Here is a 25,101-nt window from a genome sequence, read left to right as displayed (position 1 = left end):
GACCAAGTCATTTGTAAACCTAATCCTTTCACTCTCCATTCTGAAGCTAATCCACCTTAGAGATTGAAGTCCATCAACAAGATGTACCTCCCCACTTAGCGCTCAGGAGAACACCCAAGAATATGCTAGCAATACAGATCAGTGCCTGTATCACATCTGAAGGGATAGGGAAGGCAGGTGTTACCAAAAGGAGACCGTGTGCAGAGCTAGGAGCAGGGGCAGGGCTGAGATGCGGGAAGCGGGTCGAACCCCACCACGGGCAAATCAGGCCTAAGAACAGAGCACAGGCCTTTGATGAATCCGCTAGGGGGTTGGCTAACGATATGACCCACATCAGGCTCGCCTTCTACCCCATTAGAAGTGGTCCTTCTACCTCCCAAGAGACAACACGTGGCTCCTCCGTCCATATCACTGCTAACTTCCACGGGCTCCATCCACTCCCGCAGCACCAGTCCGTACCCACGCTTGCACGTATTTGAGCACTACAGACGTTATTCTGTACTTTCCACCCGTGTTATGCCTGCTCCTCCCAACCTGGATCCTAGATTCCTCAGTGGCTACGGCGTTCTCTTACATTTTTATCTCATTTCATAAACACTCTGAATACCTACTATGAGCACAGCGTGGAGCATTGCACAGGTGCCGAGCGGCTCCCTGACAGACAGACAGATCTAGGGATACTAAGGTTTCAAGCAATATCCTTTCGAGATCCAAGATATGGATGATAATCTGGGCTGAGGCCAGGGAGCAATCACGGGATAGAAGGTGAGCGACTGCAAACCTGGTCTACCCCTCCCCCAGCGGGGCTAAACTCAAGTCCATGCTAGCCTCCACATTAGGGGCAAGCACTTTTCTCTGCTAAAATTTGACTGTGGCTTATATTTATACTTGAATCACACATCCCAGTCCTCTTGGCGAATAGGAGACAATGCCACAGGCTCCCCCCCCCCCCCCCCCCCCCCCGCCTCCAACGCTTTCTTCTGGAAATCCCTTGCCCTGGGGGTACTTGGGATAGCCTACTCTTGTCAATCTGGGGTGGTGTGGGGGCACCGGCAGGCAGAGAAAACCAACATGACACCAACAGGAGAAGCTCCTCCCTGACACCCAGCACCCTCAGGAGCCCAGTGCTCACAGCCTGCCACAGGAGCCTGGGAGGAGGGTGCTGGGTCATCTGACGCCAACACCCGGGGGCCACGCTGCAGGCTTGCAGCCCCAGCACGCACCTGGACCTTCCTGCCGTCCTGCTGCTCTCTCTTCTCCAGCTGCACCTGCAGCTTCTTCCTCTCCTGCTCAAGCTCCCGCACTCTCTTCTGCAGCTTCAGGAAGACCGTCATGTCCATGGCCGCCTTTTCCAGGCCAATGTCCTTCAGGGGAACACAGGGAGCCAGGAAGGAGGTTTCAATAGCATCAGCGCCTCAGGGGACATACAGCCTGCCTCTCTATCAGCTGCCTGTCTTCTCTCTCCGCCCAGACATCAATCCACGCCCTAGAGGCAAAGCCAGTGCCAACCAACCATCCGTTCTCATAGTAAAGTTGGCACCCCAGGCTCATTTTCTGTCTAGATAACATCTGAGTCTTGGCCATTTATATTCCTGTGAGAGCCACTTAAGATAACCACTCATACATTCCAAGAATAGAAAAGACACAGTTATTTTATTTGGAAGTTAAAAGAGCTCGCTTATGGAAATGGTCTCCCACCAGAGAAATGGTAAAGCGCGGGCCTGAATGCTTCCTGACAAAGAATCAGTGTGGTTACCGATCACCGAAGACGTGGCGTCAAACACCACTCGATCGCACCTTGAAACAGAACCAAGGGTTCTCTGCCATGGGACCCATTTCTCCCACAGACCATAGAGCATCCGTTTCCCAGATCTTTCCCCTTTGGATTCAGGCCTGGCTTTGCCCCCTGGGGTTCTGTTGTGTGTAGGTATGCATGTACAAAGGCGTGTGTCTGCACGAGCATATCCCTGCGGACTTTTAAAGTACACGTATATATGCGTGTGACAACAGAACTTGGCTCAACATGCATTTCAGGAGTGCTTCCTGCTTCGCCAGCACGGGGCTCACTGCTCGGGCTCACCCCATGAACCAGCCTCAGCTTCCTTGAAGAACGAAGTCCACCAATGGAAGGACTTATGTCTGCACAAGAAAGGCCACATGTACACTTGTGTGGCCCGTCTGGAGCTCAGGTGGTTGCAGCCTCCAGGACCCAGGCTTAGGAGATCGCAATGGGAAAACCAGGGGCCTTAAGCAAGCATGTGTTAAGTGCTTAGCAGGTGCTCCCGGCCAGCAGCAGATCACGCTGAGCGGTACGACAGACTGCCTTCTTGTCCTGGGGCCTCCTTTTCTATCCTTCCCCACCTTTACTCTGTCACTCACCCTCTCTCGTCATACGCATCACACCTACCCGCAGTTATATTACAAACTTCCCCCATCACCCAACTGTTGCTGGACTCTGCACCCGACAAGCCCCGTGAGGGCAGGGGCCGACTCTGGCTTGGTGACCACTCCTTCTCCGGGGCTCACCCGTGGTGCCTGGCACAAAGACATGCTCAGAGCACATTTGTGTGCATGACTGTCTCTCTTCGAGGTCTCTCATGTGCTCTGTAAGGTCTTATAGGCTTGTGATTTTCTTCTTTTCAGAAATGCCAGAGGAAAAATTGTGTCTATGTACCTTTGACAAAACCACACACAGGTTACTAAGTCCACTGTGTGGTACAGTATTTAGAGACAAAGACGTAGTCACTCAGCAAACGTGTGGTTCCAAATATTCCAAATAATTCTTCTCTGAGTTTGATCCAGCTTCTCGGTCAGGGAAAAAATTTCTTGCATATGTATGGGTATTCTATATGGGCTGTGATACTAAATGGGGATGATAATCTCTATTTTAATGACTACGCCGTTCCTCTTTTTTTTTTTTTAAGATTTTATTTATTTGACAGAGAGAGCACAAGCAGGAGGAGTGGCAGGCAGAGGGAGAGGGAGAAGCAGGCTCCCCACTGAGCAGGGAGCCCGATGCGGGACTTGATCCCAAGACCCTGGGATCATGACCTGAGCAGAAAGCAGACACTTAACCAACTGAGCCACCGAGGTGCCCCTCTTTTTTTTTTTTTTTTTAAATTAGAGATAGAGGGGCAGAGGGAGAGGGAGAGAATCTCAAGCAGACTCCACACCCAGCGTGGAGCTAGACACAGGGCTCGATCTCACAACCCTGAGATCATGACCCGAGCTGAAATCAAGAGTCAGAGGCTTAACTGACTGAGCCACTCAGGCACCCCAAAGCTGTTCCTTCTCAAATCAGCCATTCTACCTCTCTGCAACAGGCTCTCAGTTTTACAAGAGTGACAACCAGGGATTGACCTTCTTCCTTTCTCCCTGGATAGTAAGGTGAACAGTAATGTTATCACTTTGCACAGTAAATACTAACTCCAGGGTACTGTTTGTAAGTGCACTCTGCAGTCCAAGGAATCCCTCTATCAGGAAGAAGCCCCACCAACTGGAAGAGGAAGTCTCTATACAGCTGGGAAACCTCAAACAGCTCCACTCCCCCTGGACCACAGACAGCAGCCACCAGCCTGCCTTACTCACCTCCACCTGTTGAAGGGCATCCTCCGTGTCTCCAACCTCAGATGTGGAGATGGAGGGGTAATTGGAGTCAGACTCTAAGCTACTTTGGTTTGATGGGTTCCTCCTGTGACCTGGGGTTTGCTGTTGGAGAAAAATGTGAGAACTCATAACTAATGGTAACGAGAACTGTTCCTTTTCAAAGGCCAGTAGATTCTAGAATTGGTGTCACTGTGTCTGGGAACAATGGCTAAACGGAGCTATTCCCACAAAAATGTCATTGACCGTTCTTACCGTCATCCATCTAACAAAATGATCATGAGAACGGAACCCCAATGGCAGGACTGAACTCCCTAATGAGTCTCCTCATGAGATTCAAATCCCTAACACAGGCCGATTTCTCTGAAAAGTCCTGGGGAAACAACCGTACCTCCTGGTCTTGCCCTGAACGTACACAAACACCGTCCTGTCCTTGTGCCCCCCCGGCCCCCCACCCCGGAAAAGAATGTTGCAAACCTGCCTCTAATGGCCTCATACTTCAACTTGTGCTCCACCAATTTTATGAAAATAGTAAGCATATTAGAAATAGAGGTTACCATTTATACCGTTCATTTAAAAATACTTTTTTTTCCCTTGCGTGATTCGGCTTTGAGAGTAAAAACTGATCTTGGTCAGAAAATTTTGTATTTATATATGTTCCTATTTAGGTTCTCCTTCCTGGTTTCTATGCAATTAACTTATCAATCTTGTTTGAAGACACATTTCTGGAGGCAATGTTTACGTGGGGGTAAAAAAGACTGACAACTCCTGAAATAGGATGTTTCTGTGTCTATTGCGTTTCACTGAAGATTGGGAGAAACAATCAGACCCTGGGGGTCTCTCTGCAGTACATGCCAGGGATGCAGAGATCAGAACTCCCCCCACACCATTGCTGTTTCAACACAGGAATTTTCCCAGAACAGGGAACGAGACAGACAGCATACACCTGGGTGGGGTTCTCCCTTAGGCTCCCAAGATCTTCGTAAGACCCCAAAGCTGGAAAAGGAGCCATCTCAGGGAATGATCACCTGGCCCCGTTCCTTCCTCATGTGAGAACCATCGGCAGGAATAGCAAGAACAGGTGCACCATAGCGTCGGATGGCAGCGCGGCGGCCAGAAGTGTCAAGGATGGGGGTGGGAAGCCAGATGCGGGGCCGGCTCAGGGACAAGGGTGGGGACCTCCTTGCCTTGATGATGGTCATCTCATCCCGAAGGTTGTCATATCTCTGCTCCAGCCGCGAATATTCCTTCACGAGGTTCTGGTAGCGGAAGCGCTCCTCCTCCAGCTCTTTCTTCATCAGGAGATTTTCCTTGACAGAGTTTTGGGCAAATTCATCTGGAAAGCAAGCACACTAAGCTGCAGTTTTGCTTTCTGAATGGATTCCCCTCACATGTATCAATTGGCTCATGCTTTCTGATTAATCTTTTTTTTTTTTTAAAGATTTTATTTATTCGACAGAGATAGAGACAGCCAGCGAGAGAGGGAACACAAGCAGGGGGAGTGGGAGAGTGAAGAAGCAGGCTCATAGCGGAAGAGCCTGATGTGGGGCTCGATCCCACAACACTGGGATCATGCCCTGAGCCGAAGGCAGACGCTTAACCGCTGTGCCACCCAGGTGCCCCTCTGATTAATCTCTTTTTAAAAGGCTGCCCATGCTGAGCTCCTACCACGGACCCCTGGTGCATTTATCCGGCAACCTCACCCACTGCAGAGCAAAGGGCTGGTTATGGTGGCATAAGTCTTCAGAGAAGGGGGAGAGCCCACCCTGCTTTTGGGGAAGTAGGGGAGAAGCAGGCAGCCTACATGACATTCCCTCCCTTAACGTACCAACTGTCACGGCAACTGCTAGCAACGTCCCTGGAAGAACCCAGTTTTCCCTAGTTTTGTCCTAATTCCTGATCTTCCATGTTCTTGAAGTGTAGGGAGATTGAGGGAGGGAAGGCTTTCCCCCTACCAAAACTTTTTATATCAGTAGAAAGAAATCATTTTTACAGGAAAATTTAAAAGTTCAAGTTTTCGACGAGATTTCACGCTGGGCGGGACTGTGCCCTCAGGTGCTTCAGGTGGGGGAGAGACCTAAGGATGGGAAAAGGTGAGTGACTGGCTTAAGGAACCCACTGAGCCAGGCAAGGACTGGGGTCTGTGGCCACCCACTGCTGCTCTTTGGCCAGGCAGCACGTGGAGGGTCGATGGTAGCACAGGGTTTGCTAGGATCTGACCGCTGACCTTCTCCTTCAGCAAACATTATCAGAAGAAACCACAGCATGTATTATGGATGCTAAAGTTTAACGCCAGCAGCAATGACAGCTCCTAGGTGCTCATTATGCGTCAAGCACCACGCTAAGTGCTTCATACTTCTGAGGTTTATACTTTCATGTCCATTTTGCAGATGAAGAAACTGAGGCCTATAGCCATTAAGGGAGTTGCTCAAAGCCAGGCAGTAGCATATGGTAGTCATTCTTTGAGTGCAGGTCCCCTGGACTCCAAATCCCATGCACTACTTTGTCCATTATATGCGTGTTTCACAGCATTCAACTCTTGAAACCGAGAGTGACAGCCGCGTCGTAAAGACCATCGTTCTTTTATAAGTATTAAAGCCTTCTCTCCAGTACACCGTCTTGACTCTGCTCTTGCTAGGAGTCTTCGGGGGAAAATCAGTGTGGAAAAGAAATTCAACTCCAAAATGAAAAATCAAGCACTTTGCGCTTACCTTTCTCTTGGCACAGGATCTGGTTGTTAAGCTGTTCTTTCTCATCTTTTAAGAGCGCATTTTCTTGCTCCAGGACTGCAACTTGCTGAAAGGGAGAGCAACAGGAGAAAATGTTTGCCCTGTAAAGCTGGGTAAAGGCAAGGCTCCTTTTGTGGGGTCTGAAGTTCAGCCGGTTATGTTTAAATGCTCTTTATAAGAAAATCAAGCAGCCAATACAACAGACACATGAAAAAATGCTCACTTGTCATCAGGGAAATACAAATCAAAATCACAATGAGATACCACCTTACACCAGTTAGAATGGCTAAAATTAACAAGACAGGGAACATCAAATGTTGGCGAGGATGTGGAGAAAAGGGCACCCCCCTCTTACACTGCTGGTGGGAATGCAAGCTAGTACAGCCACTCTGGACAACAGTATGGAGGTTCCTCAAGACATTAAAAATAGAGCTACCTTATGACCCAGCAATTGCACTACTCGGTATTTACACCAAAGATACAGATGCAGTGAAACAAAGGGACACCTGCACCCCAGTGTTCATAGCAGCAATGTCCACAATAGCCAAACTGTGGAAGGAGCTGAGATGTCCTTCAACAGACAAATGGATAAAGAAGATGTGGTCCATATATACAATGGAATATTACTCAGCCATCAGAAAGGATGACTACCTACCATTTACACAGACATGGATGGAACTGGAGGGTATTACGCTAAGTGAAAATAAGTCAATCAGAGAAAGACAATTATCATATGGTTTCACTCATATGTGGAATATAAGGAATAGTGCAGAGGATCATAGGGGAAGGGAGGGAAAACTGAATGGGAAGAAATCAGAGAGGGAGACCAACCATGAGAGACTCTGGAAAACAAACTGAGGGTTGCAGAAGGGAAGGTGGGTGGGGGGATGGGGTAACTGGGTGATGGGCATGAAGGAGGGCATGTGATGAGATGAGCACTGGGTGTTATACGCAACTGATGAATTACAGAACACTACATCTGAAACTAATGATGTACTATACGTTGGCTAATTGATTTTAAATAAAGAAAAAAAAAGAAAATCAAGTCAGCCACAACTGCTTTCATTTCAAGGGGAAAAACTGTTATACTGAAAGAAAAATCCCATTAAAACAAGACAGATGAGCTCACCACTCTTCATGGTCTTCCAACGCCCACAAAAACCTCATGAAAAGTCAGCACCACACTCACATGCCGTGTGCAGGAACTGACAACAATAATAGGCTTTCGCCTCCTGTGTTTGGTTGCTTGTCTTGGTAAATCTTGAGCTCTCAAATCTGAGTGTCAGGAAAGCCCAGAGCTCACAGTGAAGAATTCTCTCTGGTCTTCATCCCACTTGCCCTCGCCTGTCTCATTGGACCAGCACAGCGAGGGTGCTGCAGGAGGAAAGGGAGCTCTAGTGTTTGGCTTCTGATGAGACCCCCAAAGGAAGCACGAAGTGAATGGTACTGAAAATGGCACAAAAAGAAAATATTAATTAAAGAAAAATTCTGGTCTGCTCAGAGAAAGAAGAATTAAAACCATGTGTGGCAAGCTTTTTAAAAATGGAAATTGTTGGCTATTCAGGATTGGGGCAAATATTTGTATAGATTTAAAAATGTAACAATTCAGACACACTCTAAGAGAATTAGAAATGATCAGTTGTTATCAAGGAGCATGAGAAAGGGGTCGATTTCTCTTGGAACACGCAAGCTCGAGTGCAATGGAGCCCCCTCTGCATTCTCTCTCTGGACCCCCTGGAGACTCATTTTGCAGGTCACCAAGTCCTCTTCCCCAGCAATGCTGCATCCCTGCCTTCGTGACAGAGGTGAGGAAGTGAGCACTGCAGAAACTGGACGGGAAGAGGAGGAGGAGGGCGTGCCATCCGGGCATCCAGACTTGAGTCCCACTTCCCTGGAGGCTCTCTGAACCACCGCCAAGTCAGCACAGAAAAGACCCCCGCGATCACACTGCTATCAGAGCACGGCAAATCCGGCCTAAGGCACAGACAAGGAGCTTCACGGCCACAGACCTCTGGCTCTACACACCGCAGGTCCCCCTCTGTAACACGGACACCCATCTCTCCGGGCTGCTGTCAGGACTAAATGAGATGACGTCTGTGGAGTAAGAGCAACAGGCACAGCACAGAGCCGCTGACGAGTGTTTGTAGATGCTTCTGCAACATGACCTTCAAGAGGCGCTAAGTGGAGTGCCTTTAATGGCTTAAGCATCACTCCACCACTTAGCAAAAACTGGAAGAAAAAGTTACTATCTCTTCTGCACAGGTTATTTTGTAAACCAGAAGAGGAGGGAACACTTCTCGGTTCCTTCTACGAGGCCAGTTAATATCCTGACACCAGAACCAGACAGAGATATCACAAGAAAGCCACGGACCATTCTCTCTTATGAATACAAATGCAACCACCCTTAACAAAATGCTGCCAAATGTTCATGATAAAAACACTCAACAAACTAGGAATGGAAGTGGTCTTCCCGAGCCTGATAAAGGGCATCCATCAAAACCCATGACATCAGCCTTGATGGTGAAACACTGAATGCCTTTCGCATCCATGGTCAGGACAAACACAAGGATGTCGGCTCTCACCAAAACTATCCAACGTTGTAGTGGAGAGTCTAGACAGGGCAATTGGAGAAGAAAAACAACTCAATGAGGAAAGAATAGTCTTTTCAACAGATGGCTGGGACAACTGGATTTCCACATACAAAATAAAACTGGACTCCTACCTCACACTGTATACAAAAATAAGCTGAAAATGTATCAAAGACCTAAATGGAAGAGTTATAACTACAAAACTCTTGGCAGAGAACATAGAAGCAAATCTCTGTGCCCCTGGATTAGTCAATGGTTTCTTAATACAATCCCAAAAGCACAAGCAACCAAGAAAAAACAGTTAAATTGGGCTTCATCCAAACTAAGAACTTTTATGCTTCAAGGGTTACTATCAAAAGGAAAGGGCAACCCACAGTATGAGAGTAAATATTAGCAAATTATTTATCTGATACAAGACTTGGGCCCTGAATACATAGAGTATTTACAACTGAACGGAGAAAAAGAAATACAATCAAAAAATGGGGGGAAAATTGAATAGGCACTTCTTCATATGGCCAATAAGCACACAAAAAGATGTTCAACATCATTAGGGGAACGCAAACCAAGACCACAATGATTCATCACCTCACATGTACTACGATGGTTATGATACAAAAAGACAGATAATGACAAACGTGGGTGAGGATGTGGAGAAATCAGAGTTCACATATCCCGCTGATGGAATATACGCCAGCACAGCAGCTTTGCAAGTTCCTGGAACGTTGTATTTTAGCCCTAGTGAGACCAACAATTGCGCTCCTAGGTTTCCAAGAGAAATGAAAACCTATACCTACACAAGACCTTGTATACAAATGGTTGCAGGAGCATTACTCAAAAGGGCCAAAAAGTGGAAACAATCCAAATGTCCGTCAATGAACTGATGAACCAAATATGGCACGTCCATAGGATGAAATACTATTTAGCAATAAAAAGCAATAAAGTGCTGATCCATGCTACAACAGATAAATCTTGAAAACATGATGTGAAGTGAAAAAGGCCAGTCACAAAAGTCACACGTATGGTATGATTCCATTTATACGAAATGTCCAGATTAGTGGTTGCCTAAGGCTGGGATGGGGAACGGGGGCGGGGGGGGGCGGGAATAGGGTGTGACTGTTAATGGATACAGAGTTTTTTTGGGGGGGTGATAAAAAATTCTAAAATTGGACTGCGATAGTTTTAAAACTGACATTTAAAAAACACTGAACCGTGCACTTTAAATGGGTAAACTATGGTATGTGCTTTATATTCAGTAAAGCTACTAAAAAATCATTCCACGAATAAGCCAATCCACTAAGCACAGTACCCTGTGCTCAATGTGACAAAAGATAAAAAGAGGAGTGTAAGACAGGCTCTGAGTGACGAGCTTCTCCACAGACAGCTCTAAGACTGGTGAGTGACGCAATGAATGGCCTCGCTCCCCGGTTCAAGTCACTTCTGGCCATGTTTGGTACATTCATGACGTATCGGGGTGGGGTGCAGGCGAGGACTCCTCCCAGCCTGTATAGAAAGAGCCGCAAAGAGGATGTCTTGGTACAACACCATGCTCCTGGTAGCTGAGACTAGAGGGTGACCTCCAGGGACGGCTGCCTAGGAGACAGGTCCCTGATGGACCCACCCGCACTCCCATCAGAGAAACACCTTTCAAACTCTGCCAGAGCCCTTTGGCAGTAAAAGCAAGAAAGGAGGCCCCAGGGATGCTGGCTAAAGGGCAGAAACCTTTCTGACATCAGAATTTCAACTATTTTTGAGTAAATGCTACCCACCCTCCCTTCCCCCTAGCTTTCAAGTTCAGCCGAAGGTGCTGGGCGGTAAGAGGACAGCTTCCCCCGGACTCCCACGCTCAGCATCATGGGTGGGAAGGGTCAGGAGAGAATTTGAACACGGCAGGAGTCCAGGGGCGCGATCACCCGTCTTCTCCCTCCGTAGGGGCTCAGAAGGCAGCGATTCTCACGGGTGAGTCCCCTCCTCTGGGGGACTGATGGGTCTGCAGATGGCTCACTCTTTCACCCCAGATACACAGTATCTCTGGAGGCTTACAAAAAGCTCCAAGTACTTACTTCATCAACAGTCTCTATACGAACCAAAGTCTTCCGATTGCAAAGTTTCCAATGTCCTTCAAAATGTGCTCAAAACTGCGTTCCAGGAAACTGTCCCCTCTCTGCTACACAATATTGCTGCTTTTCATTCTCTCAATTCCGACGGACTCAGTTTCTACTGCAAGTCCTCCCGCAGAGGCGGTGCTCAGAGGTCCAAGCATGAGGCTCTGGCCAGCATGGGTCATCTGACGCCACCCTGGGTGGTTAGCAGAGCCTTTGCCCTCCAGGCAGAGTATAAGCCCATTCACGGAGAGTCAGGCAGCTGGGCGTGTTCTGCCTCCCCCACAGGAGTTCCCAAACGAGAAAAGGCTGGTGAAAAGATTTATGCACGTAACTAACTGCACCAAACTGTTCCTCATCAACAAGTTATTGCCTATTATAACGAACACAGCCAATGCCGTGTGTCTGCGGAGACGGCAACCTGCTTCGGTGGTGGGGGGGGGGGGCACGTACAGAAGCAGCAGCACCGAGAGGCGCCCCTCATCATCACGGGCTGCCACTCACCAAGCCTTGTTCTGGCCCCCGGCGGATGCAGGGCGAGGCTGTCACTCACCCATCAGACACTCCCTGACGTGGTTCTCCGTGCGGGGAGCTGGAGAGGCAAAGTAAGCAACACTCCAGGCAACCATCTTCTGAGAGCGTCCCCCGCAACAGAAGGGGGGACAGGTGTGTTGCAGCAGGAAACCAGTAAGGGCCGCAGCAGATTCCTGTCAAGCAGGGTTTCTAAGCCTCAGCACTACGGACATGTGAGGCTAAATCTTTGTTGTTGGCAGGGGGTGCTGTCCTGTCAGACATTCCGCAGCATCTTGGCCTCTACCCACCGGATTCCAGTAAGCCTGCGGCCCTCCTGCCCTCAACCCAGCTGTGACCGCTAAAATGTCTCCGGACATTGCCAAAGCTCCCGCAACACTGCCTCTTGTCCAGAGCCACTGTGATGAGGGGATTTAGAATGATCACAGGTAACAAGGAACAGAGGGAGGTCCAGGAGGTTTCCCAGGAGAAGCAGGTTGTCTCAACCAGACACGAGGGATCTGCAGGCAGCCAAGGGAGCTCTAGGTGGAAACGTGACATGGTGCAGAGGGATGGTAGCCATGGTTTGGGAATGGAACAGCGCGGCTGTGGTCATGTGTGGTTCGGACAGGGCGGGGCTGAGAAAGGACGAGGCTTGGTGGGGAGAAGTGAGAATTGGAGGACAGTTTCACTCCCTTTGTCCTTAGGATAAGTTCAACTCCTCCACACACACCCCTAAAATGGGCCCACCTTCTCCCCACCCTCTGCTTTCTGCCTGTGTCCCTGTTTCCCTGCCATGCTCCCTTCCCCAGCCTTTCTGGGGTTGGGGGGTCTCCTCCTTGTCTAGCTCTGGACCATGATTCATTCTTCCGGGAAGGCCTCCTATCCTGCAGGTGTGGGGCGAGCCCGCAAGCTCCAAGCTCAGGTTACAGGGCCTGCCTGTCCCTCCAGAGACCCAGTCAGACGGCTCTGTGTCCTCACCCACCTGCTCAGCCTGGGCCCACGGACCACTGCCAGGCTGTCACGTCATCACATGACACGTCACCCCCAATGCGACCGAGCCTGTGAGGAGCCCTGCATGTCCAGTCAGGGGGCCCGTGCTTTCCTCCATTGAAAAAAAGGTTTCCATTATTTTTTTATCAAATGAATGGGTTTATGGTCGATTAAAACATCGAGAACACAGGAGTTGCTTAATCAAACGATTCAAGAGAAACACAATGTGGGGGAAAAAATACTCTTCAAATGCATCTTATTTTCTGTTATTAAAGACAGTTCACCCAATGAGTACCTTTAAGTTAGCTGGGCAAATCATCAGAACAGCGTTCCTGTTCCTCGATGCACACGCTGTATGTAGCCAACACCTTTACAAAAGCAAGCTTCGATGGGGCCTCATGTGGAGCTCGACCCTGGCGCCATGCTTGGAGGGCAGGACTCCGGTCCCCCTCGATCAGGAACGAGGCACAGGGCTGTGACCTCTGAGTTAGCCGGCTGTAAGTCACTGTATGTCAGGTCACCAGCCTGCTTCCCTGGAACCACTCTCTGAAGATACAGATGGCTTCCAGAGCACGTGGCCTCCTGCGAAGGCTCCCAGCTCACTCACCGCCCTCATCCCCCCTTCCCCTGGGCATCTACAGTCAGTCACCACGCATCTGCAATGGAATGCAGCAGTCAGGCATGCCTGGCCAGTAGCGCGTGCCTGCCACCACCCCAAACCTCCATTCCTAGGAGGGTAGTCTGAGATCATGTAACTTCACTGTAACCACTTAGGATCCGGGGAGACTCGTTTGAGCAAGCCAGGGTCAATGGCGTGTACCCGCGGCCGTGTTCTACCAGGCCTCAGCCTCCTTTCCTCCCCCGGTCTCCCTCCAAGGCTTTGATTCATGAAGGCAGGCCTCTGAGGAACTCCACACCTCAAAGTGACAGCAGGGAGCTTTGCTTTCTTCCTGGCCTGCACCACTCTGCAGGAAGGGTCTCCAGTCCCACCCTGTGCTCCACACCGCGGGAGGGCAGAGACAATGCTTCCCTATCACATGTCCCCAGGTGCTGGCCACCTCTCTGTCTTCCCAGCCAGCTAGCACACAGGGAGTTTGCTGGCAGGCATGGCCGGTGACAAACTTGTGCAGCTAAATGGCCTCCCTTCTGTGAATGGTCAGGAATGCAGGCTTAACACAGAACCAGGCAGGTGTGTCCCCTTCAGCATGATAAATAGTACCTTTGCCAGAGTTTGGGACTCAAATATCATGCAGCAGCTCCAGGTTCTCTTAGTTCGGGGTGGGGAGGGGATCTTTTACCTCTTGCAGGCAATGTTATTGGGAGGGTTTCTTCTTCAAGGTTACTTGGGACAAATCATCGGAACCAACGCTGGGGCTAAATCCTATCACTATGGGGCTAATTTAGTCCCTGCTGAGTTAAATAAAACAAATACCCCAGCTTCAGGCTCAAGAACTGCCTTTACTGGTTAATCTTTAGGGACACGAATTTATCTCTGAGCTCTTGGTTTTGTCTTTTCCCAAGTCGGGTAAAATTTAAACTATAAAAAGGGCCAAGTGCAAGGTTTCTAGTAGGAAACCATGGGACAAACTGATTAGACAGGTCCGCAGCCAAGGGATGGGGGGGGGGGGGGGGAGTTCCTGCCCTCAGGGAGACCCAGCATCTCCCAGCCCAAAGCAGTGCAGCCTCGTGGCCAGACAAGGAATATCGTCAGCAGTGGGGAGCCCAAAGTTTTCCAGGCTGCCAGTTCCAATAAAGCATTTGCTGACGGACATATCAAGCCCATTAATTAACATCCACCCTCGGTCAGCTCCTCACTGTGCTCTGACGGTCTCATCAATCTTGCTCAGGGCACAGCAGCCTCTAGACAAGCCTGAGAGGAAACCAATTGTCTGATTATTCAGCATTTGTTAAGATTGAACATGGTGCCTTTGATAAATATTAAACCCTGGCCAGGCACAAAAGATGAAGGAGGGGAATAAAAGCTAGCCGTCTCTCCACCCACTCCCCGCAGCCACCAGAATAGAAAGGTCTTGAAGACCCTGGAGAAGGTGGTCATTTTGCTTCCACTTTCTCTCTTCTTGGAGAGAGCTGGACATTGCAGCTAATGAATCATCTTATGCCAGTTCCTTCTGTTAACTAGCTGGGGATTGGCTTACATTTTGGAGTCAGAGAAGGTGCTTTTCTTGTTCTGCCTCTCTGCCTATTGTTCTCCTTCTTGCAGTGTCCTTGAATTGTTTTCTCTTGGCAGTTTCAAGCTCTCATTGTATTTAAGACCTAGCTCAACACACCCCTAGGAAATAATTTTTGTAAGGAGCAGAGGAAAGCACCCTCTTCTCTGCTACTCCGTGCAGGGGAAGAGTTTCATATTATAAACCCTCAGGCTCCCCGGGATGGAGACTCAGACATTTCCAGAGCACTAAGTCCTCAAACCACAGTGCCCAAGGGGAAGTAGATAAGGAGGCTGGGCGGCAGAGGAGTCAAGAGCTCTCTGTGGGGTGAAGACCGGAGACACCCACGTTTTGTGGATCTGCTGGGTGAACAGACTTCCCACACGCCTCGCCCTGACTCGGGTGCCCATGCAGGGAAATTGCTTCTCTTTTTTCTCCCGGGGTCACCAATCTCAAGGGTTTCCAGTTCTAATCCTGGCACCTTCTCTGCCTTTGGATTCCACTGCCTTGTGTTTTAATCACATGGAAGGGTTACCATCCATCTGTTCCCACGGTCAGTACACACAAGGGTGGAATTCCACGGCTGGTAGGTTACAGGCCTACAGCTACGTTGTAATGGGAGCTTCCTAGTACCACATGCTTTCTCCCAAAGAAGGCAGGCCACATCAGGCCTTGTGGTGGGTGAGCGGGCAGGTCTGCCTGGGTGACATACTAGGGGCAGAAGCGCCTACTTTTCTGGGCTAGGCTGGCTGCCTGCTCCGGGAAGCCCCCCTTCTCACTGTAGTCATCACCCAGTCCACACGTGGACCCCATCTCTGATGCTTGCGAAATCCCCAGGCTCGGGCAAAGCAGTGGCTGGTGGTCGGAAGTTTGGCCTGGGCAGGGAAACCATGTCAGCTGGCTCAACTGGCTCTTCGGGCTTGCATCTCACACAGAGCAGTCTGCATGCTCCCCAGCTGCGCGTGAGGGCTCGGGCCACAGCAAGAGGGAAGCACTACAGAGCAGGGCTGGGGTCCATCTCACGGAGCTGGCCAGTTGCAGTGTCCAGAAGAAGCCTGAGAGGTAATCTACACTTAAAACAACCCCCTGAGGGAGCTAAGGCAGTGAGCTTTCCCATGCGCACTCGGTAATGGCAGGACACGGAGAAGAATCTGGCCATTCCAATGTCTGCCCCAGAACCCTTTCTGTGGCGGCATTTAGCCTTTTTTTTTTTTTTTTTCAAGATTTTATTTATTTGACAGAGCAAGCACGTGCAAGCAGGGGGAGGGGCAGAGGGAGAGAATCTCAAGCAGAATCTCAATCTCTGTACCAAAGCACAGAGCCTGATGTGGGGTTCGATCTCATGACCCTGAGATCACGACCTGAGCCAAAACCAAGAGCTGGACACTCAACTGAGTGAGCCACCTAGGCGCTCCTCATCTGCTCTTTTAAAAAAATATTTGAGAGAGAGAGAGCGCGCATGCGCGCGCACACACACACACTCGGGTGGGGGGAGGGCAGAGGGAGAGAATCTTCCAGAAAACTACCTACTGAGCACGAAGCCCATACCCATCACAACCTGAGCTGAAACCAAGAGTTGGATGCTTAACTGAGTCACCCAGGTGACCCCTGCTCTAATTCTTAAACACTCAAAGTTATTCCAACATTAGGAACACTGAATCCCTCCCCCGTCCTTAGATTCTCAACCCACTGCAACTCTCCAGTATTGGAGGCACTGAACAAGAGGACTAGGTGCTATCTGCCCTGTGGTGTGTGGGTCACTGCAGAGACACAGCAGCGAACAGCGGTGTCCTCGTCCACAGGAGGCTCTCCAGTGGGCACACGGCATTCCCCAGCTTGAATAGTTATCTTGGGAGAGAAGGGACTCTTTGTATCCTGACTTTTGAGATGGGAGAGTAGGGGCCAATCTCAGGAAGTTCTATTTTACGGGGTGGAGAGAAAACCTATAGAGCACACCAACCAGAATGCATGAGTCAGGCCGAAACTATCCACCCTGAAACTTAGGGCATGTTCCCCAAAGTAGGATTACTATGAGTAGGGATATCTAGAGGGTGCCCCTGCCTCTGTACCATGCCTCTAGCTAACGAGAACTCGGGCCGCAGAGCTGACTCAGTGGCTAATTCTAGACTACACGAAATATGCCCAAAGGCACACACGCGTATTCCTTTTAGGAGATGCTACCGCGTTCAGCTAACGGCAAAACTTAACCCACACATGTTAGGTGAATGGACATGTGCGCATGTGGGTTCCCCCAAAGCGTGAGCACTTTATGTCTAAATGCAGAGAGATAGTCAGTTCACGGGCACAAGCCTGGTGAAGTCCAGGGTGATTTTAAAGCTGGAAGAAGAAAGTGCCCCGAAGGGGTTCTCTGTTAGCCAGCCCACCGCCAAGCCGCTCCCTCTGGCCTCGACATACCTTTTTCAGCTCGTCCTTCTCCTTGGTGTGGGCATCCTCCAGGATCTTGCGCTCCGAGTGGGCCCTCTGCAGCTCAGCCCGCAGGCTCTCGACCTCCTCCTGCAGCCTCAGGCTGCTGTCCCCACCGTGGCCCTGCTGGTAGCGGGCCAGCTCCTTCTTCAGCTTCTCCACCTCCATGGTGTGTGTGGAAGTGACGGCCGACAGCTGCTCCGACAGCGTCTTGAACTCTTTGTTCTGTGAGCGCACCGGCGGAGGAAGAGAGGGGAGAAAGAGTAGAGAGCAAGGTTATGGGGGCAGGTAAAAAACACGAAGGCCGTTAAAAAGGGAACTTCCGAGGTGGAATTAGATTTCACCATCACGGCACGCTTGAGTGCTCTCCTGGCATCCCCCCGACAGAACTCTGTTGTGAACCTGGGGACAATAGAGGGACAGAAAGAACCCCGAAGCGGACGTTCAGGGAGCGTTTATGAGCAGTGGCAGAGCGGAAGCCGGCTGACAGCGGTCAGTCTTCTATGTGTGGCTGGACAGACCTTACAGCCCATTTGTAAGTTGTGGGAACAACGTAGTTGGGTTCCCAGATCTGCAGCCTTTGCTTTTCAGGCTTTCTTGGTCTTTCACACAGGGCCCTCCTGCCTTGGGACTCGCTGGCACAAAAAGCTGCAACCTAATCGCTAGCTCTGAGACAAAGGACCCCTTCGGCATCCCCTCTTCCAAGGAGGCCCTCTGTGGGGCGAGGGATCCCTCTCACCACCTGTCAGCTCACCCTGGAAGACTCTGACGCCACACACTGATGCCCTGGAAGATTCTGTCCATGCTGTGCCCCTGTGGACTGGGCACCCACACTGACAACAGGCAAGCGAGCAGCCCCCCGTGTGCCTGGTGCAAGTACGGAAGGGGGCCGGGCAGAGCACCATAGATGGGCTCACACAGAGGGAGCATGGAGGATCCAGGACCAGCATCAACTGCCCGTGTCAACATGGCCAAAAACTGGCGCTTCAGGAGGTGAGAGTAGCAGGTAAAAGTCGCCAGTGGTGAAAGGGAAGAAGGGGTTTTTCAAGTAAGCAACAGAGAGTCACTCATTATTCTTCGTTGCTGTCCTCTGTGGGAGCTCCAAGTAGACCAGGCTGTTGGCTAAAATACCAGTAAGCTGGGGCATCAGGAATCAATGACTAGTTCACATCGGAAACGAAGCTTCCCGAAAAGCTGTGCGGAGCAGCACAACAGCAGCTGTGGGACCTCCAGCCTGGGACCTGCTCTGGGTGTCCAAGCAGAACAAGTCCTGCTCTGATAGTGCCGCGAGAGATCCTCCTACAGGCCAGGGAAACCTTCTGGTTACAACCGGACATGCCTTTAGCTCTGGTCAGGCAGCCAGCCTTGCTTGAAGTAATCACAAGAAATCCAGTTAGGGGGCCATCTGTTTAGAAAACTCAATCCTGGGGCACCTGGGTGGCGCAGTGGTTAGGCGTCTGTCTTCGGCTCAGGGCGTGATCCCAGCATTCTGGGATCGGGCCCCACATCAGGCTCCTCCACTAAGAGCCTGCTTCTTCCTCTCCCACTCCCCCTGCTTGTGTTCCCTCTCTCGCTGGCTGTCTCTCCCTCTCAAATAAACAAATAATCTTAAAAAAAAAAAAAAAAAAAAAAAAAAAAAAAGAAAACTCAACCCTCTCTGTACCTCCCGCCCCGGAGGCTGAAGTGTTCCTGCCCGAGGGGAGTGGGCTCAGGGAGGGAAGGTGTGGTAGACGAGCCATGTCAATTTTTCTCCACTCTGGGCTGGAAGTGAGGTTCAGCCCGACTGTCACCTCCGGGCAGCCTAGCTGGGTCAGATCACCGTGAGAGTGGAGGACTGGGCTGTGAGGGCTTCTAGCTGGAGCTAGTGTGGGGTGCAGGAGGTGGCAAAAATGCGGTGGCGGCCAGGGGCACAGGCACAGCCTGCTCCTCTGCAAGGATCTCAGGGAGAACTACGTTCTGCAGATGGGCTGATGACGGCATCCTGCTACGGACACAGATGACACCCTAGGACTCTCGCGCAAAGATAATGTGTCCTTCTGGGAGGCCAGCTCTTTGTGGCTCCTGACACCCAGGTGGACCGGGGACTCAGGACATCAGGGAGTTAAGAATGGCTGGAGGCAGAGAGACCTGTGTTCCTAGACCAGCTCATCCTTGATCAGCTGCATGTGTCCAATCAGGTTCTTCCACCTCGCTGTGCCCCAGTTTCCTTGTGTGTGAAAGGGGGACCGAGAGTGAGTCTTTCCTCAGAGTTTTTATCCAGATGCAGGAAGATCCAGTGCTTTGCTGGTGCCCGGCACACAGTAAGTGCCCAATAAACAGGAGCTGGCTCCTTGGCTCAGTTCTGCAGGGAGTCCCGGGGAGAGATGCCCTGAACGCTCTGCTGGTCCCCAGAGGTGGTGGGGAGACTCCTAACAGCAGCACCTGGGCAGCTCCTTATTTCATCATCAGCATCCAAAAATAATCACTGGGGATTCATTGCAGCTGCACGTTTCATGCTCTGGAGGTAGGATTTCAGAAAGGAAGACCCCAGAAGAGCCCAGCAGTTTCCCGTCTTATCCTCAGGCCATGATGTTCACATCAGGTGTCCGCAGCTGTGCAGCTAAGCCTGACACGGGGTGGGGGGGGCACTTGCTTCCTCACAGACCCCGGAAACCCTCCCTGCAATGGCAGGCTGATCTCCTCAGTGCTGCCTTTGTCAGTGTGACCAGGAGACCTGGCCAGCTCTCCCCTGCACCAGTGAGGCTCTTTTCCTACTATCAGGGCACGGGGGTTTCCAGATAGACCCCTATTCTCCTTGGGCTCCTCAAACACCCTGAGAGATGCTCGCTCTGCCCCTACTACTAAAGGGCACAGATCTGTCCTCATTGCCAACAAGGAGCCTGTCTGGGAAGCCAAGTTGAGACTCTCGGCTAGTTAGTATTTTCTCAAAAGCTTATTATTTTTTTTTCCTCAAAGATTTGCTTAGTAAGACTTTCTATGCTTGAAACGTTTCCCCCACCTGAAGGATATGGCATTCACCTGTTCCTTTGGTCCACGGTCCCCAGCCCTCTGCTGGCCTCTACAGCACTTCTGTATGAACCAGGAAAGGCATCACCTTCAGGAGGGTGAGCTCCACAGAGCTGTCTCTCGGGTGAACACAGGCCCAGGGGTGCACAGCTTAGAACAGAGGACACCTCTTCCTCAGGGCAGCAATGCTCCAGAGCTCATAGTCAGATAAGCAGAGCAGAGGATGGTCTTCAGCCCTACTTGTCCCCATAGCCAGCTACCCTTGTGCAGTGCACAACCTGCAGAACTGTATGGAAGAGGTTTCAAGTAGTTCCCAGTCAATGGTCTACAGATCCCTGGGGAAGGGGGTGAGGAACTCATTGCAAGACTGACTGCATCACGAAAAATAACATGTCCCACATGTGGTACTAGCTCTTTTTGGGTGCTTACTATGGGGCAGGCACTGTACTACATAATTCAATATATATATATATAATATATACATATACACACATATATGTAAGTAATATACATAATATATACATAAAATATATTTTAATATATTAATATATATATAAATATAAAATTTTAACTCATTCACTCCTGAGACTGATTAATATCCCCATTTCAGTTAAGGAAACTGAGGCACTGGAGGCCATAAAACTGTAAATTATACTATTTTTCAAATGTACTTGGATGCTCTTGTGAATCAAAATACCAACTAATTTAACGTACCTACTGAGCGTATACTAAGTATACTGAATCAATCAGATTTAAAAGGCTACTAACTGAATCCATAAGATTCTCTATTTTTTTCAGATAAAATATTTAAGTACAGCATTGCACTCATAAAGGTCTAATAAACTTGACCTTTATAAAGAAATTGTAGTTTCAAACTGGACTAGTCACTCTAAGATGTTGTGCTTGAATAAAGCCAGAATGATAGAAACCCAAAGTCACTGGCTACATCATTTTGACTGAAACATGTCACAGCACAGGCCTACATCAGGGACACTGTAAGAAATGGTCCCAGGAACTGTCACTATATTTACTGCTGAAAGGTATTGTGAAGGACGTGGCTTATGATATCACAGATTATGAAAACCCTCAGGAAGAAGTCTCAGCACCAGGGACAGCTCCAATCCTCTCAAACTCTTCTCTTACAACTCAAGTGAAGACCCTAATTTCCTCTTCCGTTTGCTTGGGAACTTGGTGCCAGTTTTGTGTCTTGTCACTTTTGTTGGGTGCACAAAACCTTAGACATGAAGTTTGGTGCTAAGCCTACCCTGGTTTTAGCCTTTAGTTTGTTCCTTTGCTGACTAAGTTTTGGCAGTAGGGATACCTTACTTTAAAAAAAAAAAAAAAAACTCCCCCAGGTAATCCTGTAGGTGCGGCCTGGAGTCAGGAACCACTACTTTAGCCACATCATAGTATCAGTGAATTTTTGAGCTGAAGTTGCTTTAGAAATCTTAGGCCAATCTCCTTGAAAGAACTCAAGCCCCAGTTATAGATTCGGCCATAATCCCAAGCTGTCAGGTCTGGTTGCAAGTGTAATTGAGACAGAACCCAGGCCTCCATCCAGCTGGGACTTTGTCCACTACCCCATGCTGCTCTGACAAATACTCTGGGATGCCTTTGCCTATCCTCTCCTTCTGGCTCAAGAACCTTGTGTGTCAGGAGAGCGGTGACCAGAGTTGTCTCCAAAGCATCACAGAAAGAACAGAGGGACATTCAATCCAAATGACGAGCCCCATCTGGCAAGAGACTAAAATCAACAAGCATCTCTGAAGACCTGGTGCCAAGATTACGCTGTGATTACGCTGATGCCTCCTCGCATGACAGAGTGCGGGGAGAGTTCTTTGACACTGGATCACACACCCCCCTGTAAAAGGCCAACTGGTCCAAGGATGATGCCATCTATATGTGAAGAAACCCAAAACAAAACTGAGCCTTCCTTGGATTGAGGAATTCTCACATGTCCGAAGAGTCTCCAAATGTGCAGCTATCCTATATTTGGTGGGAGGTGGCAGAATGTTCTCTGGAACCAGACTGCCAGGTTTCAATCCTAGCCATGCTACTTACTAGTGTGTGGGCTTGGGCAGGCTACTTAAACTCTGTGCCTCAGTTTAAAGTGGGAAGATTATCATCTCATCGGGTCATGGTGAGGATTAAATAAATTAATATATGAGAATGGTGCCTGGCACACGGTTGGGCAATGCGGGGAGGGGTCCAAGACAGCAAGATCTAATCCACCCCTCCTGCCTCTTCTGCTCACCCTCTGCACATAGGGCACCCTGCCCAGGGTGGAGAGCACCTGCCACCACTCACAGATGTTTGCCAAGCAGGAAGCTTAAGGCAAAAGCTCTTTTTAAAAATAGGCCTTTTAAATCTGCTTCTCTTTGATGTTCCAGCACGTGGGTTGTAAAATATCAGATTTATTTTTAACCTCTCGAGTTAACTTCAGAAATCAGCAAAGCCAATGCAGGGCCCTATGGCTGGAAACCGAGGGCTGTGGTGGCCGGGCAGTGTGTGGGGCTCTTGGCAGGGTGAAGTGCTGCCAACAAAGTCTACTTGTCCATCCAACTAGACTTTACTCAGAAGGTTAACTGGCAAATTTTGACAATGCAATTCTTTTGGGTCCGTCACCAATGTCAATAATAATAATAATAATAATAATAATAATAATACCACCACCACCACCTAGGTCCTCCCTGTACTTGTGTTTTTGTTTGGGGTTAAAAAAAAAAAAAACTAGCATCACAATCCTCCTTATGGCTGTGGGATCAGAGAGACCACAGCTAGAATGCTGGCTCCAGAATTTTCTAATTCTGTGACCTCAGCAAGGTACTTGATGTCCCTGATCCACCATTTCCTCATCTGTGAGATGACCTCACAAAGCCACTGGAGGATCAAATGAGAGTGAACATAAAATGCCTGCCACAGGGCATGGCACATGGGGGTGCGCAGGAAGTCATTAGGGTGCTGTGCTGTTGGCCCCACTGCCATAAGATTGTTCCTATAATACAGCATCCATATGGATCAAAGTTCTCTTTTGTTCACCAAGTCTAACAGAGCACCAGAAACAGTCAAGCACCAGGTAAAGTTGTTCCAAAGAGGAGGATGAAGGAAGATCGGCCATGGGAGCCACGAAAGAGTAGAATGTATGGGCCTGTGTGCACACGGGCCTGTCTCACCTTTCTAATCTGGTGGAGGGTGCCCAGCATCCTATGTTTGTTTCAGATTCCCTGCAGGGACCTGCACAATACCCCACGGCCGCAGGGACCTGACCAATGACCTGTCACTTGTGTGACTGGTTGAGAAGGTGGCCGGGGTAGGAAAAGGAAGAAGCGTGACCATAATAGTGGTCACCATTTTGTGAGCTCCCGGGGCATACCAGACCCTTCATGCATATCCAATCACTTATTTTTCTTACAGCCCTAGCAGCCCTATTTCATGGATAAGCGAACCGAGGCTCAGAGGGATCAGGTCACTTGACCTTTAAGCAGAGTTGAATTTGAATTGGATTCTTTCTGATTCCAAAGCAAGCACTCTTCCCACCACACAACACAACAGAGGCAGAAGAACAGAGTGCTGAAGAATATGGGTTCTAGAGCCGGACAGGTGGGGTTCAGATCGCGGGCTCGCCACTGTCGCCTGTGTGACCCTCACCTGTAAAGACAGGAGGAGGACACTATTTCCCCCCTTCCAGGACTGCTGCAAGGATTAAACAAGCTAATAGAGACAAGGCACTAGGACGGTGCCTGGTGCGCAGTGAGCCGTGCCCAAACGTCCGCTATCATTACCACTCCAGGCTGCCTCCACCAGGGCAGGAAACCATGGCCTTGGGCTAGTGTAGCTGCTTCCCCTTGCTGCTGTCACAAATTACAATTAAGTCAGCAATACAAGTCAACTGAAACACTACAAACCTTATGACCTTACAGTTCTGGAGGTCAGAAGTCTCAAAGGGCCAGAGCAGGGTCGTGTTCCTCCTCTAGGCTCCAGCAGGGAATCCATAGTCCTGCCTGTTCTAGCTCCCAGAGGCTGCCTGCGTCCTGGGCTCATGGCCCTGCCTCACGCCAACCTCTGCCACCACCTCTCTTCCGGATCTGACCCTCCTGCCTTCCTCTCCTGAGGACCCTTGTGAATATACTGGGTCCACTCAAATAATCCAGGCTCATCTCCCCATCTCAAGACCCTTCACTTCATCACCTCTGCAAAGTTCCACTTGCCATGTGAGGTCACACAGTCACACACCCTGGGGATTAGGGTGCCAACATTTCGGGGGGGGGTGACATTCTGTCTGCCATAGTCAGTAGCCGTTCTTACTGACTAGGGTGACACCTCAGGACACCTGTGCTTGCTCAGGTCCCTGGCACATGCAGTTGCCTGGGGAGTTCTCTCCAACGTGCCCCCCAGGCCCCCCAGCCCCCACCCCCATAGGGAGCTCCGGCCACTGACCTGGTCATCGATTTTCCGCTGCAACTGCACCACCTTGTTCTCCATGCCCACGTTGAGGCGTTTCAGGTGCTCTGCGGAGCGGGCCTCGATCTTGAGGGCCTTCAGCTCCTGCTTGGCCTTGAGCATCCGGAAGGCACACTGGATGACGATGGCCGCGCCCCGCAGTTGCTGAAAGCGCCGGCGTGCCATCCAGCCCCGCAGATGCTTCTGGAGGATGGTGGCCTTGTGCTCCATGAGGACCTGGAGAGGTTGGGGGGACAAGCACACACCTGCTGGGTTTGCATGGCAGCAAGAGGGGAGGCTTACGTACTGCCCGGAGGGAGAGCCAAGGCCGGCCTTGGTTTTAGACGATACAGAGAAAACATGCCTCCCTAAGACACAAGGCTTCAGGGGCCATTTGTTGTAAGAAAAAGTTTTAACAAAGGTCTGCAGCAGCCTACATACCTGCAGAGAATTAGCTATTTAAGTCTTGTTTTTTGTTTTCTGTTTTATCGGTTAGGGGACCACAGGGTAACAACCAGCAAGTCAGAGGGGCCTGAAGATG

At 50.0% G+C, this 25,101-nt stretch overlaps 1 protein-coding gene across 1 annotated transcript in view; it reads right to left on the bottom strand.

Annotated features, from left to right (window-relative positions):
- The window catches only part of MYO5B (myosin VB), a 118,704-nt gene that overhangs the window by 35,111 nt on the left and 58,492 nt on the right, over positions 1-25,101 (bottom strand). Inside the window, exons 12-17 of the mRNA XM_040632520.1 lie at positions 24,558-24,797; positions 17,106-17,339; positions 6,315-6,399; positions 4,808-4,939; positions 3,589-3,710; positions 1,224-1,364 (exon numbers count right to left, since the gene is read on the bottom strand). Of these exons, the coding sequence (XP_040488454.1) occupies positions 1,224-1,364; positions 3,589-3,710; positions 4,808-4,939; positions 6,315-6,399; positions 17,106-17,339; positions 24,558-24,797 (954 nt within the window). The remainder of the gene's footprint in view (positions 1-1,223; positions 1,365-3,588; positions 3,711-4,807; positions 4,940-6,314; positions 6,400-17,105; positions 17,340-24,557; positions 24,798-25,101) is intronic.

Source organism: Ursus maritimus, unplaced genomic scaffold, assembly GCF_017311325.1.
Source record: "Ursus maritimus isolate PB19 unplaced genomic scaffold, ASM1731132v1 scaffold_18, whole genome shotgun sequence".
Classification (NCBI taxonomy): domain Eukaryota; kingdom Metazoa; phylum Chordata; class Mammalia; order Carnivora; family Ursidae; genus Ursus; species Ursus maritimus.
Note: the sequence above shows the minus strand (reverse complement) of the source record. Positions and strands in the feature narration are given on the sequence as shown.